General features: G+C 37.0%; 2 protein-coding genes across 5 annotated transcripts in view; one reads left to right on the forward strand and one right to left on the reverse strand.

Moving 5' to 3' along the window:
- Positions 1 to 21,834, reverse strand: part of LOC136041025 (microtubule-actin cross-linking factor 1-like) — a 215,312-nt gene that overhangs the window by 131,073 nt on the left and 62,405 nt on the right. For 3 of the 4 annotated variants that reach the window (XM_065725545.1, XM_065725542.1, XM_065725541.1), the window contains 2 exons: positions 21,371 to 21,593; positions 4,285 to 4,370 (listed from right to left, as the gene is read on the reverse strand). The gene's annotated coding sequence lies outside the window, so the exon portion shown is untranslated. Of the gene's footprint in view, positions 1 to 4,284; positions 4,371 to 15,391; positions 15,770 to 21,370; positions 21,594 to 21,834 lie in introns of those variants that run through there. The other variant, XM_065725543.1, reaches the window with a different exon arrangement.
- LOC136041086 (uncharacterized) lies at positions 10,067 to 10,627 on the forward strand. The gene has a single exon (XM_065725640.1). It carries the CDS (start codon positions 10,067 to 10,069, stop codon positions 10,625 to 10,627), a length of 561 nt encoding a protein of 186 aa, XP_065581712.1.

Genomic DNA, 21,834 nt, shown 5'->3' on the forward strand with positions numbered 1-21,834 from the left:
ATGTTAAGGCTTCTACTATTAACAGTGCCATCGCCGATAGAGCAGGATCTCCTATGTCTGCGGTTAATATGGATGACAATGACGTGATAACTCAGAACCGTGATATGATGAAATTTATAAATATCATCAAGACAGTTATATACAATCCCAAAACTAATAATAAAGCAATAAAAAATGGTAATGCTGAATACAAAATTGATGAAGGATTTTTCTATCCAGTGCGTAAATATGATATGTCAGAATTTAGTTCACGTTTTAAAACGTTAGTCAATGATGTAGATAAAATGAGACTTGATAAGGCTGATAATAATACCTATGACACGGAACCTAAGTATTTGAACCATCGAAGCGGTAGACGTAAACAATTTCATATACTTAACACAGTAATAATGTTGGCCATTGGTTTCGTTTTCTGCGCTAGTGTTGATTGCTGTATTGATATTAGTAAAGAGGGTATGTATGAATTTAATACTCCTAGAGTTGCAATGTTAGAAGAAGGTGAAGCTGTGGTTCCAGTAATAATTGATTTAGTTAGCACTTACAAGATATGTGATAAAATGGTTCACAATGTTGACTTAGAAATTTTTTTTGATTCAGAGCCTGTACCAGCTTGGCATTTAAAGGATTTTTTTTTTTTTAAAGAAGTGTTGCTTTGTGTATACCCGCTAATGACAGTTAATTTGACGAGTGTGGTACTGGCTCAGAGTCGAACTATTAGCATGAGTCAATACGGATTGTTCTCACCAAATTCATTGTACAATATTGTAATCACTATATTTAAGGTATTTCTTATTTCACTAACAATAAGAGCGCTACTAACACTAAGCTAAGAAAAACTCTTGAAGCGAAGAAGGACAAAAAATGATATAATTGAGGCAAAAGAGATGCATCAATTAAACTCTACTGCTCCTGATGATATTTAAGCCATTATAACAGGGAGGATATAATGATACAGGAAAAGAAACTGTAGATACCTGACACCATGACAGCCTACTAACATAAACAATTGTAATTATTCACAAATTATTTTGATTTTTAAGTGCAGTGTAATTTTATTTTTATTTCTGTGTTTTTTTATGTGTATACCCCATCCAAAAATAATCAAAATCTTTATTAATTATAATGAAACATCAGTAAAATTTAAGAACTAATAAAAATTACTATATATCGCATACCGCCAACAATAAAAAAAAGGAACCAAACTAAAATAATAAATATGGCCCAGGAACAAGATGAACTATTAAAAACGCAACAAATTATTGCGACATATCTTGTGCTATAAGTACAATCTAAACGGTCACAAATTAAATATAAAAAAAGTTTTTCTTTCAATTAAAAGTAAGGAGCATCATTAAAACTTAAAAATAATAGAAACTATTACGTATATGTGGGGGGGGGGTTGCTACCTCCTTCATAATTTGCTCTTTAAGCTAGAGTAAGATTCCTTGTCCCAATTCCGATCGGCTTCTAAAGCACAAGAGCGGTCTAGAATCAGAAATTTTTTGAAAGTTCTAAAAAACTTTAGAGTAAAGAGCGAGGTATCTAGTAGGGGCTTCCATATACGTAATAATTCCTGTTTGTTGGAGTTTTAATGATGCTCCTTACTTTTAGTTGAAAAATTTTTGTTTGTATTTAATAAACATTAAATACCCCCCGCCCCCGGGTAAGAATCAACTATCTTTGTAGATTACTTGTGATAAAAGCTTGTATTCATTGTTGTATAAAATTTTACTTTTGATCCGATTCACTTTGCTGTGTGTCAATTTGTACTAATACTTATACGTCATAAGTGACAAATTCAAATGTAATTTTAGTTGGACAACGTCTGGGCACAGCTATTTTGTTTGGAGGAAATGTAACCAACAGAGAGGAGATGCTGAACTGTCTCAAAATAGGTGGAATAGAGCTTCCAGTTGCCTACCTCTTAGAAGCTGACAAAGGAATCTGTTCAGATAGAGTCTTCTTCGACTATCGAACCACCAAATTTTTAGTCTATTACTAGCAGGTACGTGTGACAAATTCGTTATTCAAATGACAATAAAAAGAGGTAATAGGGTAACGACGAAACATTAAGTTTAGTATCACCCATCAAAAGTGATGACCTGGGATAATTTGCCTGATCTTGGGAAAAGGGGTAGTACAACTAAAAGGGTGTACCTTTTTAGGAGGGGACAGATTTTCTCCTCCCTCAACACCCGCTGTTTACGTTAGTTTTTTCTTAGAACTTTAAAAGTAGGTTTGTGACACAGCTGAACTTCTGCCTCAGAGTGAGGTGTTGAAAAGGGGCTAGCCTGTTTTATATACAGAATAATTTCTGTTCGTCTTAACTTTTAATTTCGTTTGTTAATCTCAACGGAAAAGAACTATTTTTTAATCAGAAGGCAAAAAGCCTGATCAACATAAAATCCATACATAAAAATAGAATTATGTTAATACACTTTAAATCCTGGATATATCTACAATTTTTGTTTGAGCCAAGGGGGGGGGGTTGATTTTTAGCAAAAGTTTATTTTCGGGCCTAGTTTCTAAAAGAATTTTAGTTCTGATAGAATTTCATTTCATACTGAAATAATACCAAAACGTACATATACGAATTAAATTCAGGTGCACGATGATTAAATAATTACTGCATTATTTCAAATCTTTTCCGTGATTTGAAAGTATATTATCCTAAATAATGACGTACGCATTAGGTGTGTTTACCCAATAAGTGTAAAATTCTTTAATATTGATCTGGCATAGTGTCGGCGGGTGAATGTCCAACTGAACCTCTTTAAATTGTTCGTCTGTGAGATTTATGTTTGGTATCTCAGCACAATTATACTCTCTATACCATGCCAATATAATTGAATTGCTTACACTGCAAGTCAACTCAAGACGGTGGTCTAAGTTGTTAAGGTGGTCTAAGGTGGTCCTACGTGTTAATAATAACACGTAGGGATGAATAGTTCATGTTCAGTAGCTTTTTTTAATTGACTTTATTTGCAACCAGTTATGTATTTTGTAACTTTCGTTATACCAACTCTAGCATTCAGTGAGTAGTTTTTTATTAGTATATTTAGGACTTTTAACCGTTACCCAAAACTTCTCATGTTCTACTATGTAACACCAGGCAAGGGACGGTCCATACTGAGCCAGCCTATGGTCCTTACTTGGCTACTGAAAGACGCATAGAAGCATAATTAGTTTAATCGCTTTGGACTCCTTTTGACCTCGCAAATTTGCTTTTTTTTCTTCATTTTTGCTTTCTCCTCAGCTTCCATTTGTTTTTCATCTGGAGTATCAGTTGATTGTCTTTTTGAGCTATACTACCTTCTCCTAGTAGATTGTTTTCTAGGAACAGCTTTTCCAGAAGGTCTGACCTGTTCTTGAGTGAGAATGAGAAGAGGCATTCTTTCATGTGCACTCTTGGGATTCCTTTTTTGTCATTTAAATTCGCCGTGTGATCAGACATGGTTGGTCTGTCGCTTGCATACAAGGACAAAGAATCTACATTGGTAAAGACGTTGAAAGGCCAAATACAAGATTTGGCAAGCTCCCTCCTGATACTAGATGGGATGAATACACACGGGAAGGATATACCAACCAATCATGCTACATTGTAGATGTAACCGTTTATCACGGATTGCTTACCAACCAATTATCCATCCCTCTCTTGTAGTGAGCTTTGAATGAAAAACAAAAAAAATACTGACGTCTGGTGGTTGCAGTCTGTGGCCACTATGAGGGAGAATGATAAGAAGGACAATGTCATTTTCTTTGACTATGTTCAGAGCATTTAGCGAAAAATGCTATCCATAATTACCGAAGATCGGTAGCTTTTTTCGAGGATCAGTAATTCAACTGATACCATAACTGTCCCATATATTTGTATACCAGATCTTCTACAAACCTTGTTCTTGATCTCTGAAAACTCTAGCAGCTCCTTTCAACATTTCACATTTTTTATATTCCATTTTTCTCCTCAATATTTTTTTTTGCAGTTTTTCTCTATATGGATAAAGTTCGGGTATTAGGCAATTACAAAACTCTATGAAAAATTATGTTAGTTTATTAAACTTCAATTTTGGCTCAAAAGTTCTGGGCACTAGCTAAATCTCTACTGTAAACCGGTTTTGTTCGAACTGATTCCTGTAATTAGCTCTGGCTAATCTCGGCATTAGAAAAACATAATTCCAAATTGGCCTTTACAAAGTTTCATTCACAGTCAAAAATTTCCTTATTCTACAAAAGAGGCTTAAAACAAGATGCATTTATTGATCAAATATGTTTAACAAAGCTCACCTTAATCGTCATTAGCTGTTTCTCCATTTCTTGTTGGTGATCTGCTCCTGTCTCTGCTTTCACTTCTTGTGCGTGAGCGACGATCTCTGTACATGAAAAAAATGACAATTAGAAGTGGCACTCTAAACTCCGAAGCTCATTTAAAAAACTTCAATGCATATTAAGGTATCCTCAAGGTCACAAAAACATCCTTAAAGGAAAAGCCGATTCCTCTATTACATCACGAATTAATCATGGTATTGTTTTTTGTTTGGACCGTCCCAGATACGATAATTTGCGTAAGGACATATTGTGAATGTAATGTAGTTTTTGTTTTGTTAATTCAGTAAGTTAATTTTGTTTTGTTAGTATTATCGCCCTGTACAAAGAAACAGAATGCTGTTTTCGAAGGGATAACGGAGTTACAAGATACTTCAAAATCGAAAATATATTATCACCACTTCAAAATCATGACTGGTATCAAGCAAGGATGTGTATTATCACCACTATTATTTACAATAGTTATGGACTACGTACTCAGACAGTCTACGGGCTATGGAGTAAACGTCAGCAGCAAGCAACTCGCGGATCTTGACTTTGCAGATGATATACTACTGCTAGGAGACGCCCAGGATCAATTACAGCTGCTATTTTATGAAATCTTAGAAAAAGCCCGAGAGGTCGGATTGTCTATCAACGTCGACAAATCAAAAAGTATGTCCACATCTGGCTCCCCCCCCCTAGCTCTCCAATGCTCCGATAAAACTGTTGAACATGTCCAAGAATTTAAATACTTAGGAAGCTGGATAGAAAATACTGGCGATGTAACATTTGAAATCAAGAGAAGGATTGGAAAAGCATCAGATGCCTTCAACAGACTAACACCAATTTGGAAAAGTAAAAAGTACTCACTTCGTTTAAAATTGCGCCTGTTCAACAGCAATGTGTTTTCTATATTGATGTACGCCAGTGAATGTTGGAAACTGAACCAACAACTTGAGAAACGTATCCTTGGATTTGAAAACATTTGCCTTTGAAGGATCCTCAAAATCAGTTGGCATCAGAAAATTACCAATAGAGAAATCCTGCTGAAAACAAACCAGCCCATAGCGACCGAAGTTATGAAGAAACGAAGATGGACATATTTGGGTCATGTTCTACGCATGCCCGAAGACAGACTGCCCTCAAGGGTGTATCAGTGGCACCCTGAAGGAAGACGAAGACGAGGCTGACCAAAACACGCGCTGCAGAGGCAGTATGATCGGGACCTGAAAGAAGCCAACATTTCCCTCGCTCCACAATGGGAAGATATCACTGAAGCCGCACAGATTTGTGATGAATGAAGAGGCTTTGTCGCCACCCTATGCGTTACTCATGGCGCAGGAGGATCTAAGGTAAGTATTATATACAGCTTTAACTGTTCTGATTTCTGAATCGTTGATTAATGGTCCAATCTAAGAGTATGGGTAATTCTACACAGTGGAAACTTACACGTGTAAAAAAAAAAATATTAATACCATCTAGCTTTTGGTAACACTAGGGATTTGCATCAGGAACTTAGATGAGACACTTATTACTACCTCGGTCTTACCAATTTCAATAATAAAATTATTTATTCTTATTATTACGCATTAAAATGGCAGGTGTCGCCAAATTCAAGATAAAGTTTAATTAGTGTCGACATACTGCCAGTTCCTACTCTAAGTTGAACTACTATTTGGGTCTACTATGAAGGTCATAAGATATCAATTAATGAAGTACTTTCCCAATTTTTCATGAAATAAAAGTTTCATTACAAGGGTACAAAGCCCGTACCTGAAAATGATTTCTACATTGTTGTTTTCAAAGCAAGTATGGAATTTAAGCACGAAATAACCCATGAAGTTATAATCTTCAAAAAAAAGAAGACAAAAACACGATTTTAGGCATCTGTATATAAAGAAAATCTTAAAGAACAGTCGAAGCATTAGCTCCTAAAGCTGACTAAACTGACAGCAGCAATTCAAAAGGCTTACATGCAACAAGACAAACTGAGGAACAGATAAATTCAAGGCAAAAAGAGATATGGATTCAGTCAGAGTAAAAGAATTTTAGAACTAACATAAAATTTATTATATAATTAAGCGCCCCATTACACATGCAAGCAACGATATAACAAGTGCTGCGTAAGGGAGTGCCAATAAGACCGTCATAACAGATATTCACTGAGACTGGATCTCACAAGCGGAGTATCCCATGTAAAATCTTGGTATGTCAAATTACTTTTTACGATCACAAAACAGTAAAAACTAAGCATTTACACTGTTTTGTTTAAGCTATGAATGGCAATTCCAATGCCTTTTACTCAACCTCTGCCAACGGCTATGGTTGGTATATAGCTATTTTAAAGAAGGAAAGATACAAACAAAAATAGCGTTCGAGAAAAAAACCACATGTTGTGACCAATCTTAATATTTTCAAAGTTGTTCACATCTCCAATGCTGTGGCCAATCTCAATATTTTCGAAGTTGTTCGCATCTCTGATGTAGTGGTCAATCTCAGTATTTTCAAAGTTATGATATTCGCCTTTTCACAACAATTTTGCAAAAAAAGAATGAAGATACAACAAACTGGTTTTCACATTCTGATCTGGATTCTCAGTTTGGACTATTAGAAGAAAAAAACTTTCACAATGAGGGCTGTAGTATACATTCCAAGTTTCAAGGCTGAGATTTGATTATGACTCCGACGATTCAAACGAAAAAGCTTAGATTGAAAAGTTTTGAGACTGTTTCTATTATACTATAAAAATTCTAAAAAGAGGAAAACGTCCCCTAGAATGTCACAAGAGACCGGAATTCAATGGCCCATAGTGCCCTATGACAGCTCCAGCTGTCAGGATAGGTCTAGTTAATAAAAGAGGACTGCCTAAAGAACAAAGCTCATGGCAGTTAAAAGCAAAGCCAATAACTGCTGTAACCAAATATCTAATGTCAAAAACTGTATAAAGGTAAAGTCCAATTTATGGCCTAGATCACATCTATGAAACAAAACGCCATGTGTGTCTATTTTCTGAAATAACCAACTGCCTGAGGGTCATGAAAATATCTTCTCTGCAATTTTTACATTTATACACAATGTGTATAGAGCCTTGCTTTTTTTACATACCACTAACAAAAATAGACATTAACAAAATGCTGTTCCTAATGAGACACTTGCGGTTCCTTTGCTTTCGCCAATCTAGCCAACTCAATTTAAATTTTTTAGATGCATCTCTGAAGATTTTCACCAACTAATCAATTACAGCATTTAGATTTATCTCATTTTCAAGACATGATTCATAATCACGTTATTCCAAAAGCGCTAATATCTTTTGCCTAATAGCACACATCAGCTAACACTAGTTCAAACATTTTTATCTATTCAATTTGTGGCTGAAAATCCACCATACGAAACAATCTAGTGAAATGAATATAAAATAGGCATGAATTGGATTATACTAGGGAACTGTTAGTGCTGTGAATCTTTTCCTGTTGAACTGATGAATAAAAATCAATATTAGTCTGACCTTGCTCTTGTCAAAACTAATTCCACACAGCAAGTGATATGCCAAAAAATGATCTGTTAAATTACGCACTTAGGAAGCAAATGAAAAGCAGAACGTTTTCTCTCTATTTTTTACATTTTGATACTTCTCAAATACCATTTTGATATCGGAATTTCCTCGGATACTGATATCAACATATTGACCAGCTCGCCACTGATATCTCATATTGACCAGCTCGCCATCTACATCGCCTTTTTCATGTAGCAATATTTTTGTGGCTTTTCATATAGCGCCGGTCTATAGTTGCCAAGTATCTGTATTCCAAAAGTCCGCAGATTAATTACACTGATTCGTTTATCTTTTACATTTGGAGAAACCTTTCATTAAGTGCTGATTTTTTTCTCAGAACAAGCAGAAGAGGGGAAGGAAACCCCCGGATGTGCCGTATTGTACCCGCTGGTATTCAGTTACCCGTAAATTGCGGGGAATAGGTGAGGGGGTCCTTACGCTTCCCTTGTTTTTGAGTTATTTCAGTAGCTTGGGTAACCAGTTAAAGCAGTGGCTATCCTGACAGTTTTCTGTGCCATCAATATGCAAATTAAGTACAGGAAAGATACTTTATTTGACCTTTCTTCACCCCTGTATACGGTGGCGCCATCTACTTTTTTGAACTTGGTGACTTTTAATCTCCTGACAAAGCCACCAAATGCTGCTACCGTCCCTTTTTTAGATGTCAGCACTGTTCACAGTAGAACTACTTCTAAGCCTCCCATTAAAACGAGTCGCGGTTGCAGAAGTGGTAAACGCGTTTCTGAGAGGAGGAATCCCCTAGTGGAACCGAGTAACTTATCCGCTCTAAGCGACACCCGCACCAATGTAGGCAGACCGACTGAATCGAGTCTCACAGACTTACCCGTAATCGAACGCTTCGACAGTTTGCCCGTTAACGACTATGCCAATGAGCTGCCTCCTATCCTAAGACCTGTTACATTCAACGCTCGTCGTGGCCTTCCTAACTTCCTCGTTTGCAACACTAGATCGCTGTGCAACAAAACAGAAGATTTTGAAGCTGTTATTCGCCAGAACAACATTGCCATAGCAGCCGTTACTGAAACATGGAACTTCGATGAAAATACAGGTCGTGTGGCTGGATACTCTGTGTTCTTGAACACTCGCTCTAATCGTGGTCTATCGAAACTTGGGGGCGGTGTTGGTCTGTTTGTAAGAGAAGATATACCCTGTAAACTCCTTTCTGATCTCGCTAATCCGGACCATGAAGTAATCTGGGCGATGTGCAGACCGACTTACTTGCCCCGCTTATACTCGTGCATAATTGTGGCATCAGTATATTACCCAGAAAGTGCAAAGAATCGCCGAGACCTTGTCTCTTACTTGCAAAAGACTGTTGATGTGCTTCGGATCCACTATAGTAATCCTGCTTTTATCATAGCAGGCGACTTCAACCAGACGAAAAAAGGCTGCCTTTCATCCAGTCTATCCCTTAAACAAGTGGTTCACATGCCTACTCACGTCTCAGGCAGCATTCTGGATCTCATTCTTACGAACTGTGAGTCCCACTACTGTAATCCTGTTTCTCTTGGACCAGTGGCCAAGTCTGACCCTTTTGCTATTCTGTTGAAAGCCCACAGTTCATTGCCCATGCCTAAACTAAGCCGCGTGGTTACCCGCTGACGGACTCTGCCATTCGAGCCTATGGTCAGTGGATAGGCAATTATGATTTCCCAGAAGTTGACGGAGATTCGAGCATCCACGAAAAGACTAAAAGATTCAGTGACATTCTATACTCCAAATACACCGAAATCTTTCCCACCAAGTCAGTTATCATTAGTGAGTTTGATAAGCCATGGATTACCCCTGCCATAAAGAAACTCATCCGAGAGAGATGCCACCTATATTCTATCGGAGATGTAGTAAACGCAAAGAAACTACGAAATTACACCGTCACTGTAATACGGAAGGCCAAACTTCAATATGGCCGTTTATCAGTGTCACCTATGCGCGTCAGTAATCCAAAGAAATGGCATCAGTCTGTTCGAAAAATGTCGGGAAAATCCAATACCTCTATAGTGTGAGAATATTGGATGATAGTGGCAAACTTCTCACTGCGACAGATGTGAACTCCTTCCTCACTGAAATCTGCACAACCCACCCTCCACCCACCCTCCACCCACCGAGTCCCAAAAAGCCGATCTCTTGTACGGCTGCTCAGAAGATGAAGTTATTGAAGTCACTGAAGAAGACGTCTTCAAAGAATTAATGAAAATTCAGCCCAACAGTGCATCCTATCCTTCGGAACTTCCTGTAAAACTTGTTCGTGAATACGCCCCCTTCATTGCCTGGCCATTATCCTTGTTGATTAACCTGTGTTTCATGCTTGGTACTTTCCAGGATATTTGGAAAAAGGCATATATCCGGGTTATTCCGAAGTCAAGCCCCCCTAAAGCATGTGATGAATTGCGTCCTATTTCGATATCCCCCTGCGTGGCTAAAGTTACGGAAGCATTTGTACTCCGTCGATTGCTCGACCAAATCAGTTCTTCTATCGATAAGTACCAGTATGGTGGACTCCAGGAGTGCAGTACTACAGTTTATCTAGTGCGCATGTATGATTGTATACTTACATGGCTGGATAAAGGTAATCGGTTCCTCGATCTAGGTGCAATAGACTCCCAAAAAGCTTTTGATTTCATTAACCACCTGATTGCTGGCAAAAATTTGAAGATAATGGGTGCGAAAAAGCGCGTGTTATCCGTGATTATGGATTTCTTATCTAATAGGAAACAGCGTGTTTATGCCCTGTTTGAGGGGGGATTCTGACTCCAATTGGACAGGTATAACATGTGGAGCTCCGCAGGGCACAAAGTTGGCTGCCATTGTATTTATAGCCGTGATCAACTACCTACTAGTCAAAGATGAGGATCATTACAAGTTTATAGACGATATCTCTTTTCTATTGAAATACTTAGTTGAAAACGGGATTGTTAAGAAAGAGTTCAGTGACGATTTCTTCGATGCGTTTATTGCCGAGTGCAATGTCTCTAAATTGATCATTAACACGAATAAGTCAAAGGTCTTACGCTTTAATCCGTTGAAGCGCACATTCAGCCAACCGTATGTTCCGTTTCCGATTGTCGACTCAATAAAGATTTTGGGAGTTACTTTTTCGAGTGATATTTTTTTCGGCTTGCACGTTGAAAATGTTGTTAAAAACGCGAATGCATGCCTGCAGTCTTTGAGTACAATGCGTAGATTTGGCTGTGATGTCCAGTGCCTATTGCTAGCTTATCTTACATACGTCCGTCCAGTTCTGGAATATGCAAGCCCAATATGGGGGCCTGCAGCACTGCGTACTGTATACCTCATCCAAGAACTTGAGTCGGTGCAAAAGCGAGCCGTGTTCATTATTATGGGCGATCGACAACTATCTTATGGTGAAGCGCTTGTTAAACTCGACCTCCCCACGTTGGCCCAAAGATACGAGCAGATTATCCTGAGGTTTGGAAAGTTTCTTCTCTCTAAACCCCAGCATCGAGACATCTTACCACCTACTGCACCGCCCAACAACCGTACGCGTCACCAAAATAAACTGGTTCCAGTAGCTTCACGCACGAACCGCCACGCAAATTCGTTTGTACCTTTTTTTACGGATTTGCTTAACAAAGCCGAGTGATATTTTCTTCTTTTTTTTGGTTAATTTGTTATTTAGCATAGTGAAGCAACGCAAATTAGCTGTTAGCAACGATGTTGTTTAAATAAACCTATCTCTCTCTCTCTTTCTCTCTCACTCTTTGCTAGAATGGCTAGAAAGCATTCCATGAATGAACGATAATAAATTTCTAAAGATCGTGCGTGCTGGCAAAACGAAAAGCAGGAGCTTTGCAAATAAGGAGGGAGGATGTCATTAGGAAGGATCTAAGAGAAATATGATCTGTAAAGAGGGAGGTTTTGAGTATATTTCGTTATCCAATTACAACATTGACCTAAATATTGACAAGCAACAATATATTAGATATGATATACGAGCATTACATCCCACTTACCAGGACTGCTAGTGTTACTTCTAAGTTTACCCATATCAATTCAATTAGAAGCTGCATTAACGAAAAAGGAAGAATAATTAAAATCTGCATTAGGAGAGGAAGGCTCATTTGAATTAAGATTGGAAGTGTGTAATACCTATAAAAGTGACAATAAAACGGATAAAGAATTAACATAAGGGTAGTCAGTGAACTCTATACTACAAATAAAATTGTTTTTGTGTTATAGAAATCTGAAGAAGATAACAGTTATACGCAAAACAATAAGGTATTTGACCATATGAACGACAGAATTGAAGTGACAGTAGATGAATGTAAATATCCACAAGAAGATTTGAAATGTGATTTCAGCAATGCTGCTGAAGATTATTCTAACAATTATCAACGATTTTTACAGTTAGAATAAACAAAAATGATTAAAGAATATAAACAAACGGTTTTTATAATAATATTAAAAAAGGAATGTCTTTAATTTTTTTTTTGATGTTTCAAAGCACGAATCGAATATTTATTGAAGTGGATCGACTGCTGATATAGAAAAAAAATTTCATTAGGTAAAGTACCTGCTAATTCATACAACATTTACTGCGCAATACTTTGAGAAAGAAGAACAATTATAAAGATGATTGATAGTAAGTAATATGTTCATATATAAATTATTTTTGACGCGGAAATTTGTTCAATAAAATTACTTACTATTAAACAGAGGAAGTTTTAAGCAAAATTAAAATGGAAAATAAAGACATTTGAAATATTAGGAAAGAAGATTATACATTTGAATGAAAAACGTGATTACGACAATGGAATGTTTTACAACTAAAGATGGAAATAAATTGGTATTATTATTGATTTTAAAGGTGAAATGGTTGATCTATTAGTACCTAAAAGTTTTGATTCTAAGGCAGTCGACTTTGAAAAGAAATTAAAAAAAAATTAAAAAATTAGAAGTAACACTTAAGTACCACATTGATTTTTATACGTGATTGTAAACTTTTATACTCCGTTATATATGACAATAAATATTGTGTTTTTGACGATTTGATCTTAGTTGAGGAGAAACTAAAACAACGATTCTAAAGCACGAGGCACGCAACCTTTTTGGGCCTTGACTACAGTACGCGGACCAAAAAAGGTTTTGTACCAATGCTATGGAATATGTTTGTGATTGAATTAGATCCCGGGTCCTCCCTGATTGCGGCCACAACGAGAAACATACTGAACATTCTTTAAAATGGTGCTTCCATGGAGAGAAGCAAAGCCTCCAAGCATTACCTCTCAGTTTGCTATTAACTTTGTAGAAAGGTGTCAGAAGTAAAATTCGGTTGCTCAAGACTCAGTAGAAGTCAATTCTCCGATCAGTGAATTCAAGTGCATTCCTTTTTCAGTGAGTTTAAGTGTATTTTAGTGAATTATTTATTTTTTCATTGGTTGTTAAAATTTTGCTTTTAATTGTTGCTTCTTTCCATTTGATTAACTTAAAAGAAACTAAAGTGAAAGTGACACTTGCATCTATTTAGAATCTACTTAACCCGAAATAAACCCTAGCGTACAACAATCGTCCTAGCTTACCTGAAAGTGCCTAAAGTAGCAAACCCGGGACAGACCAACAGACAGACAGACAGACCGACAGAGTTTGCGATCGCTATATGTCACTTGGTTAATACCAAGTGCCATAAAAATGGTAATTAACGAGTTCTATGTTAATTATTCGGATAACTTTTAACCGACCACTCAGTATAACCTTAAATCAGGTATGATGAACTAGTTATTCATATCACATCAGGCATGGCTACACAAAAAGCGAAAATAGGAGAAGAAAAGGCTAATTCTATTTGTTCGTAATCCGATTTGATGGGCTTTGAATTACGTTTTACATGTGCATTTTTATTCTTATTATGTGACTTCTACCAAATCTGGTCATAGTGCAGCCAAACTTCTTTTCATTGGGGGAAGGGGGGGGGGCTGAATTCACTGATTCCTTTTTTTTTACCTACGCATTTTATATATTTAAATCACCTACGAAAAACCAGTTATTACTGGTCAGCCATGCTGCACGAAAAAAGAACAAGACGAAGAATAAACGCAAAAGAGATTTTCTCCAGTCTGATGAGGGCAAACATCCGCTTGACAAGTGTATTTGACAAGTACGAAAAATTTCAATGCTGCAGAATCCAGCAGGGACAAAAATAGAAGAAGAAAAATCCCTAGCCACATATTTCCCTTCTCCAACTAGATAAGACTAAGAATTTGGTTCTTCAAGCCCATTTTTGTTTTGTTGCTCCCAGTTGGGTCATAGTGCATTACCGAAATTACCGGTAGAAAATGTTGATTCACAATATAACGTCTCGGAATGGCGTGCAAATACTAAAACTTGCGATATAAATTACCAAGATCTTAAACCTGGGGATTTAATGGAATTTATACGAAGCCGCTATAACATCTCCTACTGTCACTGGGCAGTGTATATTGGGCCAATGAGTGGCCATGCTGCCGATAGACCGGGAGTTCTTCACACCAACAACATTGCTGCCAATAACGGGGACATGATAACTTTCAACCATATTGTTGTGCATATGCATGGCCCAGATGACCCTGACAAGTCACGATTAATTTGGCTTAAACCTGGATTTCCCATTTTCTTTGGCATTATGGAAAAGTAAATAGAAGTAAGCGTCAAATAGTGGGTAAATAATCAACTAACTACCGGGTATGTTGCGAGACCTAGAGTACGAGTGCTCCTTGCTACCATTCTTGCTTCATTTACGGTTACCCCACTACCAGAATTTTCAAAGTACAATGTCTTTTATACAAATTGTGAACACTTCGCAAAATGGTGCTTCCATGGGGAGAAGCAAAGTCTTCAAACACCCCCTCGTAATAGTTTGGAGAAGGAAATTGAAGTAAGCCTAAAAAGGAGGATCAATAATCAACAAACTACTGGATAAGATGCAAGACCAAGAGAAGAAGTGGTCCTTATTGCCATTTTTGCTGCATGTAGCAATACCCCCCTGCCAGAATTTCGAAACTACATTCTTTTGCATACAAATTGTGAACATTCTGTAAAATGGTGTTTCCATAGAGAGAAACAAAGCCTCCAAGTATTACCTTGCAGTTTGCTATTAACTTTGTTGAAAGGTGTCAGAAGTAAAATTCGGTTGTTTAAGGCTCGGTAGCAGTCAATTCTACCGATCAGTGAATTTAAATGCATTCCTTTTTCAGTGAGTAAGTGTATTTTATTGAATTATTTGTTTTTACATTGGTTGTTAACCTTTTGCTTTTAACTGTTGCTTGTTTCCATTTGAACAACTTAAAAGAAACTAAAGTGAAAGTGACAATTGCATCTATTTAGAATCGACTTAACCCGGATTAAACCCTAGCGTACAACAATCGTCCTAGCTTACCTGGAAGTGCCTGAAGTAGCAAAACCGGGACAGACCGACAGACAGACAGACAGACAGACCGACAGACAGACAGACAGAATGACAGAATTTGCGATCGCTATATGTAAATTGGTTAATTCTTTTATTTAAAAGAAACTATGGTGGGAGGGGGGGGGTATAACTTATCTCTTATAATCATATTTTATGGTATTCAATAAGAATATCAGAAGCAACAAATACAAATTCAAACTAAAAATTATCAGTGCACCATGAACAAAACTTTATTTGTCCTTGTTTTAATCCTCCGTTTCCACATGGCTGACAGTCCGGATGGAAAAAAGGAAAATGAGAGAAAACTTTCGAGACAGGAGTCTCTACAATGGCATTTGGAAAAACTCGTCTTTGAGAACTATCAGCGAAAATATTCATACTTAAAAGATGCAGATTCACATGACCCATTTATTAACCAGTATTCCACATGATCGAACATTGACATCACCACCTCCAAGAAGGTTCATTCCAGTACAACTTCCGGAAGGAAACTGGAAAAGACATTTAAAAACGTTTTACAAATTTAAAAAAAAAAAAATCAACTCAGAAAATTGGTATGAAAAAAATATCAAAGGAGACATTAGCAGTGAAAATGATTACTGAAAAAGCTCCTGCTCAAAAACTTCTCAGTAAACTATTTGGAAAAAAAATTGAAAATAAGATAAAATTGAAAATAGATTAGCAATTCTAGTGTGCAAGAATTGTTTTCTGTTAAATCCTCACCTTATTTGGGTTATATCTGGGGGAAAAGCTCCTGCTCAAAACCTTCTCAGTAAACTATTTGAAAAAAAAATTGAAAATAAGATAAAATTGAAAATACATTAGCAATTCTAGTGTGCAAGAATTTTTTCCTGTTAAATTCTCGCCTTATTTGGGTTATATCTTTTAGTCTGAGTTATATATTATAGTTATAATACCAAGTGCAATAAAAATGGTAATTAACGAGCTCTATGTTAATTAGTCGGATAACTTTTAACCGACCACTGAGTATCACCTTAAATCAGGTATGATGAGCTAGTCATTCATATCAAATCAGACATGGCCGCAAAAAAAGCGAAAATAGAAGAAGAAAATGCTCATTCTATTTGTTCATAATCCGATTTGATGAGCTTTGAATTACGTTTCACAATTGCATTTTTATTCTTGTCACGTGACTTCTACCAAATCTGGTCATAGTGCAGCCCAACTTCTTGTCGTTGGAAAAAGGGAGGGCTGAATTCACTGATTCCTTTTTTTATCTACGCATTTTTATTTTAAAATCACCTACAAAAACCCAGTTATAATTGGTCAGCTCAACTGTACGAAAAGAGTGCAAGACGAAGAATAAACCCAAAAGAGATTTCCTCCAGTCTGATGAGGGTAAAAATCCGTTTGACAAGTACAAAAATTTCATTGCTGCAGAATCCAGAAGGGACAAAAATAGAAGAAGAGAAATCCCTAGCCACATATTTTCCTTCTCCAACTCGATAGACTAAGAATTTGGTTCTTCAAGCCCATTTTTGTTTTTGTGCTCCCAGTTTGGTCATAGTGCATTACCGCAATTACCGGTAGAAAATGATAATTCACGAAATAACGTCTCGGAATGGCGTGCAAATACTGAAACTTGCGATATTTATTACCAGGATCTTAATCCTGGGGATTTATTGGAATTTGAACAAAGCCGCTACAACATCTCCTACTGTCGCTGGGCAGTGTATATTGGGCCAATGAGTGGTCATGCTGCCGATAGACCGGGAGTTCTTCACACCAACAACAATGCTGCCAATAACAGGAACATAATAACTTTCAACCATGTTCTTGTGCATATGCATGGCCCAAATGACACTGACAGGTCACAATCAATTTGGTTTAAACCTGGACTTCTAATTTCCTTTGGCATTTTGGAGAAGGAAATCGAAGTAAACTTCAAATGGAGGATAAATAATCAACTAACTACTGGATATGTTGCGAGACCTAGAGTAGGAGTGCTCCTTGCTGTCATTCTTGCTTCATTTATGGTTACACCACTGACAGAATTTTCAAAGTACAATGTCTTTCATACAAATTGTGAACACTTCGCAAAATGGAGCTTTCATGGGGAGAAGCGAAGTCACTAAACATCCCCTCGCAATAGTTTGGAGAAGGAAATTAAAGTGAATCAAAAATGGAGGATCAATAATCAACAAACTACGGGATATGATGCAAGACCAAGAGAAGAAGTGGTCTTTATTGCCATTTTTGCTGCATGTAGCAATACCCCACTGCCATATTTTCGATACTACAATCTTTTGCATACAAATTGTGAACATTCTGTAAAATAGTGTTTCCATGGAGAGAAGCAAAGGCTTCAAGTATTATCTCGCAGTTTGCTATTAACTTTGTTGAAAGGTGTCAGAAGTAAAATTCGGTTGTTCAAGACTCGGTAGCAGTCAATTCTACCGATCACCGTATTCAAGTGTATTCCTTTTTCAGTAATTTAAAGTGTATTTTAGTGAATTATTTGTTTTTACAATGGTTGTTAACCTTTTGCTTTTAATTGTTGCTAGTTTCTATTTGAACAACTTAAAAGAAACTAAAGTGAAAGTGACACTTGCATCTATTTAGAATCTACTTAACCCGGAATAAACCCTAGCGTACAAAAATCGTCCTAGCTTACCTGGAAGTGCTTAAAGTAGCAAAACCGGAACAGACCAACAGATAGACAGACAGACAGAATTTGCGATCACTATATGTCACTTGGTTAATACCAAGTGCCATAAAAATGGTAATTAACGAGATCTATGTTAATTAGTCGGATAACTTTTAACCGACCACTCAGTATCACCTTAAATCGGTAATGATGAACAAGTCATTCATATCACATCAGACATGGCTAGACAAAAAGCGAAAATAGGAGAAGAAAAAGCTTCTTCTATTTGTTCGTATTCCGAACTGATGAGGTTTGAATTATGTTTCACAAGTGCAATTTTATTCTTGTTATGTAACTTCTACCAATTCTGGTCATAATGCAGCCCAACTTCTTTTTATTGGGGGAAGGGGGGGGGCTGAATTCACTGATTCCTTTCTTTTTAATCAAGCATTTTTATTTTAAAATCACCTACGAAAAGCCAGTAATTACTGGTCACCCATGCTGCACGAAAAAAGAACAAGATGAAGAATATACCCAAAAGAGATTTTCTCCAGTCTGATGAGGGCAAAAATCCGTTTGACAAGTGTATATGGCAAGTACGAAAAATTTCGTTGCTGCAGAATCCAGCAGGTACAAAAAATAGAAGAAGAGAAATCCCTGGCCACATATTTCTTTTCTCTAACTCGATAGACTAAGAATTTGGTTCTTCTAGCCCATTTTGGTTTTGTTGCTCCCAGTTTGGTCATAGAGCATTACCGGAATTACAGGTAGAAAATGATGATTCAAGACAAAACGTCTCGGAATGGCATGCAAATACTAAAACTTGCGATATAAATTACCAGGATCTTAAACCTGGGGATTTATTGGAATTTGAACGAAGCCGCTAAAACATCTATTGTCGCTGGGCAGTGTATATTGGGCCAATGAGTGGTCATGCTGCCGATAGACCGGGAGTTCTTCACACCAACAACAATGGTGCCAATAACGGGGACATGATAACTTTCAACCATGGTGTTGTGCATATGCATGGCCCAGATGACCCTGACAGGTCACGATCAATTTGGTTTAAACCTTGATTTCCCATTTCTTTTGGCATTTTGAAGAGGGAAATTGAAGTAAGCTTCAAATGGAGGATAAACAATTAACTAACTACCGGATATGGTGCGAGACCTAGAATTGGAGTGCTCCTTGCTGCCATTCTTGCTTCGTTTACGGTTACCCTACTGCCAGAATTTTGAAAGTACGATGTTTTCCAAACAAATTTTGAACCCCGCAAAAAATGGTGCTTTCATGAGGAGAAGCAAAGTCTCCAAACATCCCCTCGCAAATATTTTGGAGAAGGAAATTGAAGTGAGCCTAAAATGGAGGATAAATAATCAACAAACTATTGGATATGATGCAAGACCAAGAGAAGAAGTGGTCCTTATTGCCATTTTTGCTGCATGTAGCAATACCACACTGCCAGAATTTCGAAACTAAAATCTTTTGCATACAAATTGTGAACATTCTGTAAAATGGTATTGCCATGGAAAGAAGCAAAGCCTCCAAGTATTACCTCGAAGTTTGCTATTAAGTTTGTTGAAAGGCGTCAGAAGTAAAATTCGGTTGTTCAAGACTCGGTAGCAGTTAATTCTACCAATCACTGCATTCAAGTGTATTCCTTTTTCAGTGAGTTTAAGTGTATTTTAGTAAATTATTTGTTTTTACATTGGTTGTTAACCTTTTGCTTTTAATTCTTGCTTGTTTCCATTTGTACAACTTAAAAGAAACTAAAGTGCAAGTGACACTTGCATCTATTTAGAATATACTTAACCCGGAATAAACCCTAGCGTACAACAATTATCCTAGCTTACCTGGAAGTGTCTAAAGTAGCAAAAACCGGGACAGACCAACAGACAGACAGACCGACAGACAGACAGACCGACAGAATTTTGGATCGCCACATGTCACTTGGTTAATACCAAGTGCCATAAAAATGGTAATTAATTGATAAATTAAACGAAAACTTACCAAGTTTGAAGTTTGATTGTAATTCTACTCCAAAGAAGGAGCGCCAGCGTAGCTGAGAGTTCAACTGAGATAGACGGGTGCAATCGCCTCAATTGACCAAACCAAACCAGTATTTTAAAGTCGTTGTATTATGCGGTGGTTAAGCTCATGATGAAACGCTGAGAGTTCCACGGTTGGTTTGGTCAATTGAGGCGATTGCACCCGTCTATCTCAGTTTTAACTCGAGGCGAAGCTAAGGCGCTCCTATTGGAGTAGAATGAGATCTAAGACCACTGAGATCTTTTAACCGACCACTCAGTATCACCTTAAATCGGGTATGATGAACAAGTCATTCATATCACATCAGACATGGCTGCACAAAAAGCGAAAATAGGAGAAGAAAAAGTTTATTCTAGTTGTTCGTAATCCAATTTGATGAGCTTTGAATTACGTTTCACAAGGGCTTTTTTATTCTTGTTATGTGACTTCTACCAAATCTAGTCAGAGTGCAGCCTAACTTCTTTTTATTAGGGGAAGGGGAGAGCTGAATTCACTGATTCCTTTTCTTTTTTAACGACGCATTTATTTTTTAAAATCACCTACGAAAAAATAGTTATTACTGGTCAGCCATGCTGCCCGAAAAAAGAACAAGACGAAGAATAAACCGGAGAGATTTTCTCCAATCTGATGAGGGCAAAAATCCGTTTGAGAAGTGTATTTGCCAAGTACGAAAAATTTCATTGCTGCAGAATCCAGCAGGAACAAAAAAATGAAGAAGAAAAATCCCTAGCCACATATTTCCCTTCTCCAACTCGATAGACTAAGAATTTGGTTCTTCAAGCCCATTTCTGTTTTGCTGCTCCCAGTTTGGTCATAGTGCAGCCGTTAGCTAGTGTAAGATACAAAATCTTTGGAGGTCTTAATTTTATGATATCCTTACTTCTACTACTTACCAACATCTTAAAAAAAATTATGAAAAGGGAAATTATTATGCACACCCATGCTGCACAAAAAATTGAAATAAAAGAAAAAAAACGGTGTTCTCTGACTCGATGAGGACATTTTGTACTTGCCATTTATCTATATTTTCTCCAGATTCAGTGCAGCCATGAACTATGTATCCTGTCTATTTGATCTACAAAGCCAACAACTAGGCTTAAAAAAAAGTTTAAGTTCATGGTAATCTTTTTAATACATGGTAGTCATGGTAGCCTTATTAGTAGTTTTTTTGGTAATAAGTGGTATAATTTCTCTATTGCTGTACAATTCTGCAAGAAAAACGAAATAGAGAAAAAAGTAGTATATCTATATTTTTCCTTCTCTGACTGGAAAAGCTCAAAATTTGGTTTGAAAAGTGCATTTTTTTTTCCAGTCAGATTACTTCCTCCAAATCTGGTCATAGATAAGCCATGTTTTCCAGCCTAGCTCATGTTTTCCTTCTCCGACTTCATAAACTCGGAATATCGTTCTACAAAAAAAAGAAAAAAGCACTAACCCTGTGTTTTCCTTCTCCGACCTGATGAACTCGGAATTTTGTTCGACATGTGTATTTTTGTACATGTCGCTTGACTTCGCCATGGATCTTTTCGGCATCAGGTTTCTCTTCCCAGTCAGGTCGCAGTGTAGCCATAAATTCTTTCCAGTCGGGATGTAACCTTCGGGATTTCTGTCAAACATGTTTGCCACTGCTTCCATCTCAAGGTGGCTTGTTGGCAACTCTAGAAAAATCATTTATTATTATCAATTAGTCAAAGATTATTATGTAATAACATCCACAGGTAACAGGTGTCTCTTATACACCTATAAGAGAGAGGTTTATTCTTTTTTCTAGGCTATTTTTCTTTTCGAAAATTATTATTACCTTTTTCAATGCTTAATGTTTGAATAAAAAAGGCATAGTGATTTAGTCGCGGTTTTCAGAACTGTTTTGTCGATGGTGTGACATAAAGCAACGACATA

The sequence above is a fragment of the Artemia franciscana genome, chromosome 21, assembly GCF_032884065.1.
Source record: "Artemia franciscana chromosome 21, ASM3288406v1, whole genome shotgun sequence".
NCBI lineage: Eukaryota > Metazoa > Arthropoda > Branchiopoda > Anostraca > Artemiidae > Artemia > Artemia franciscana.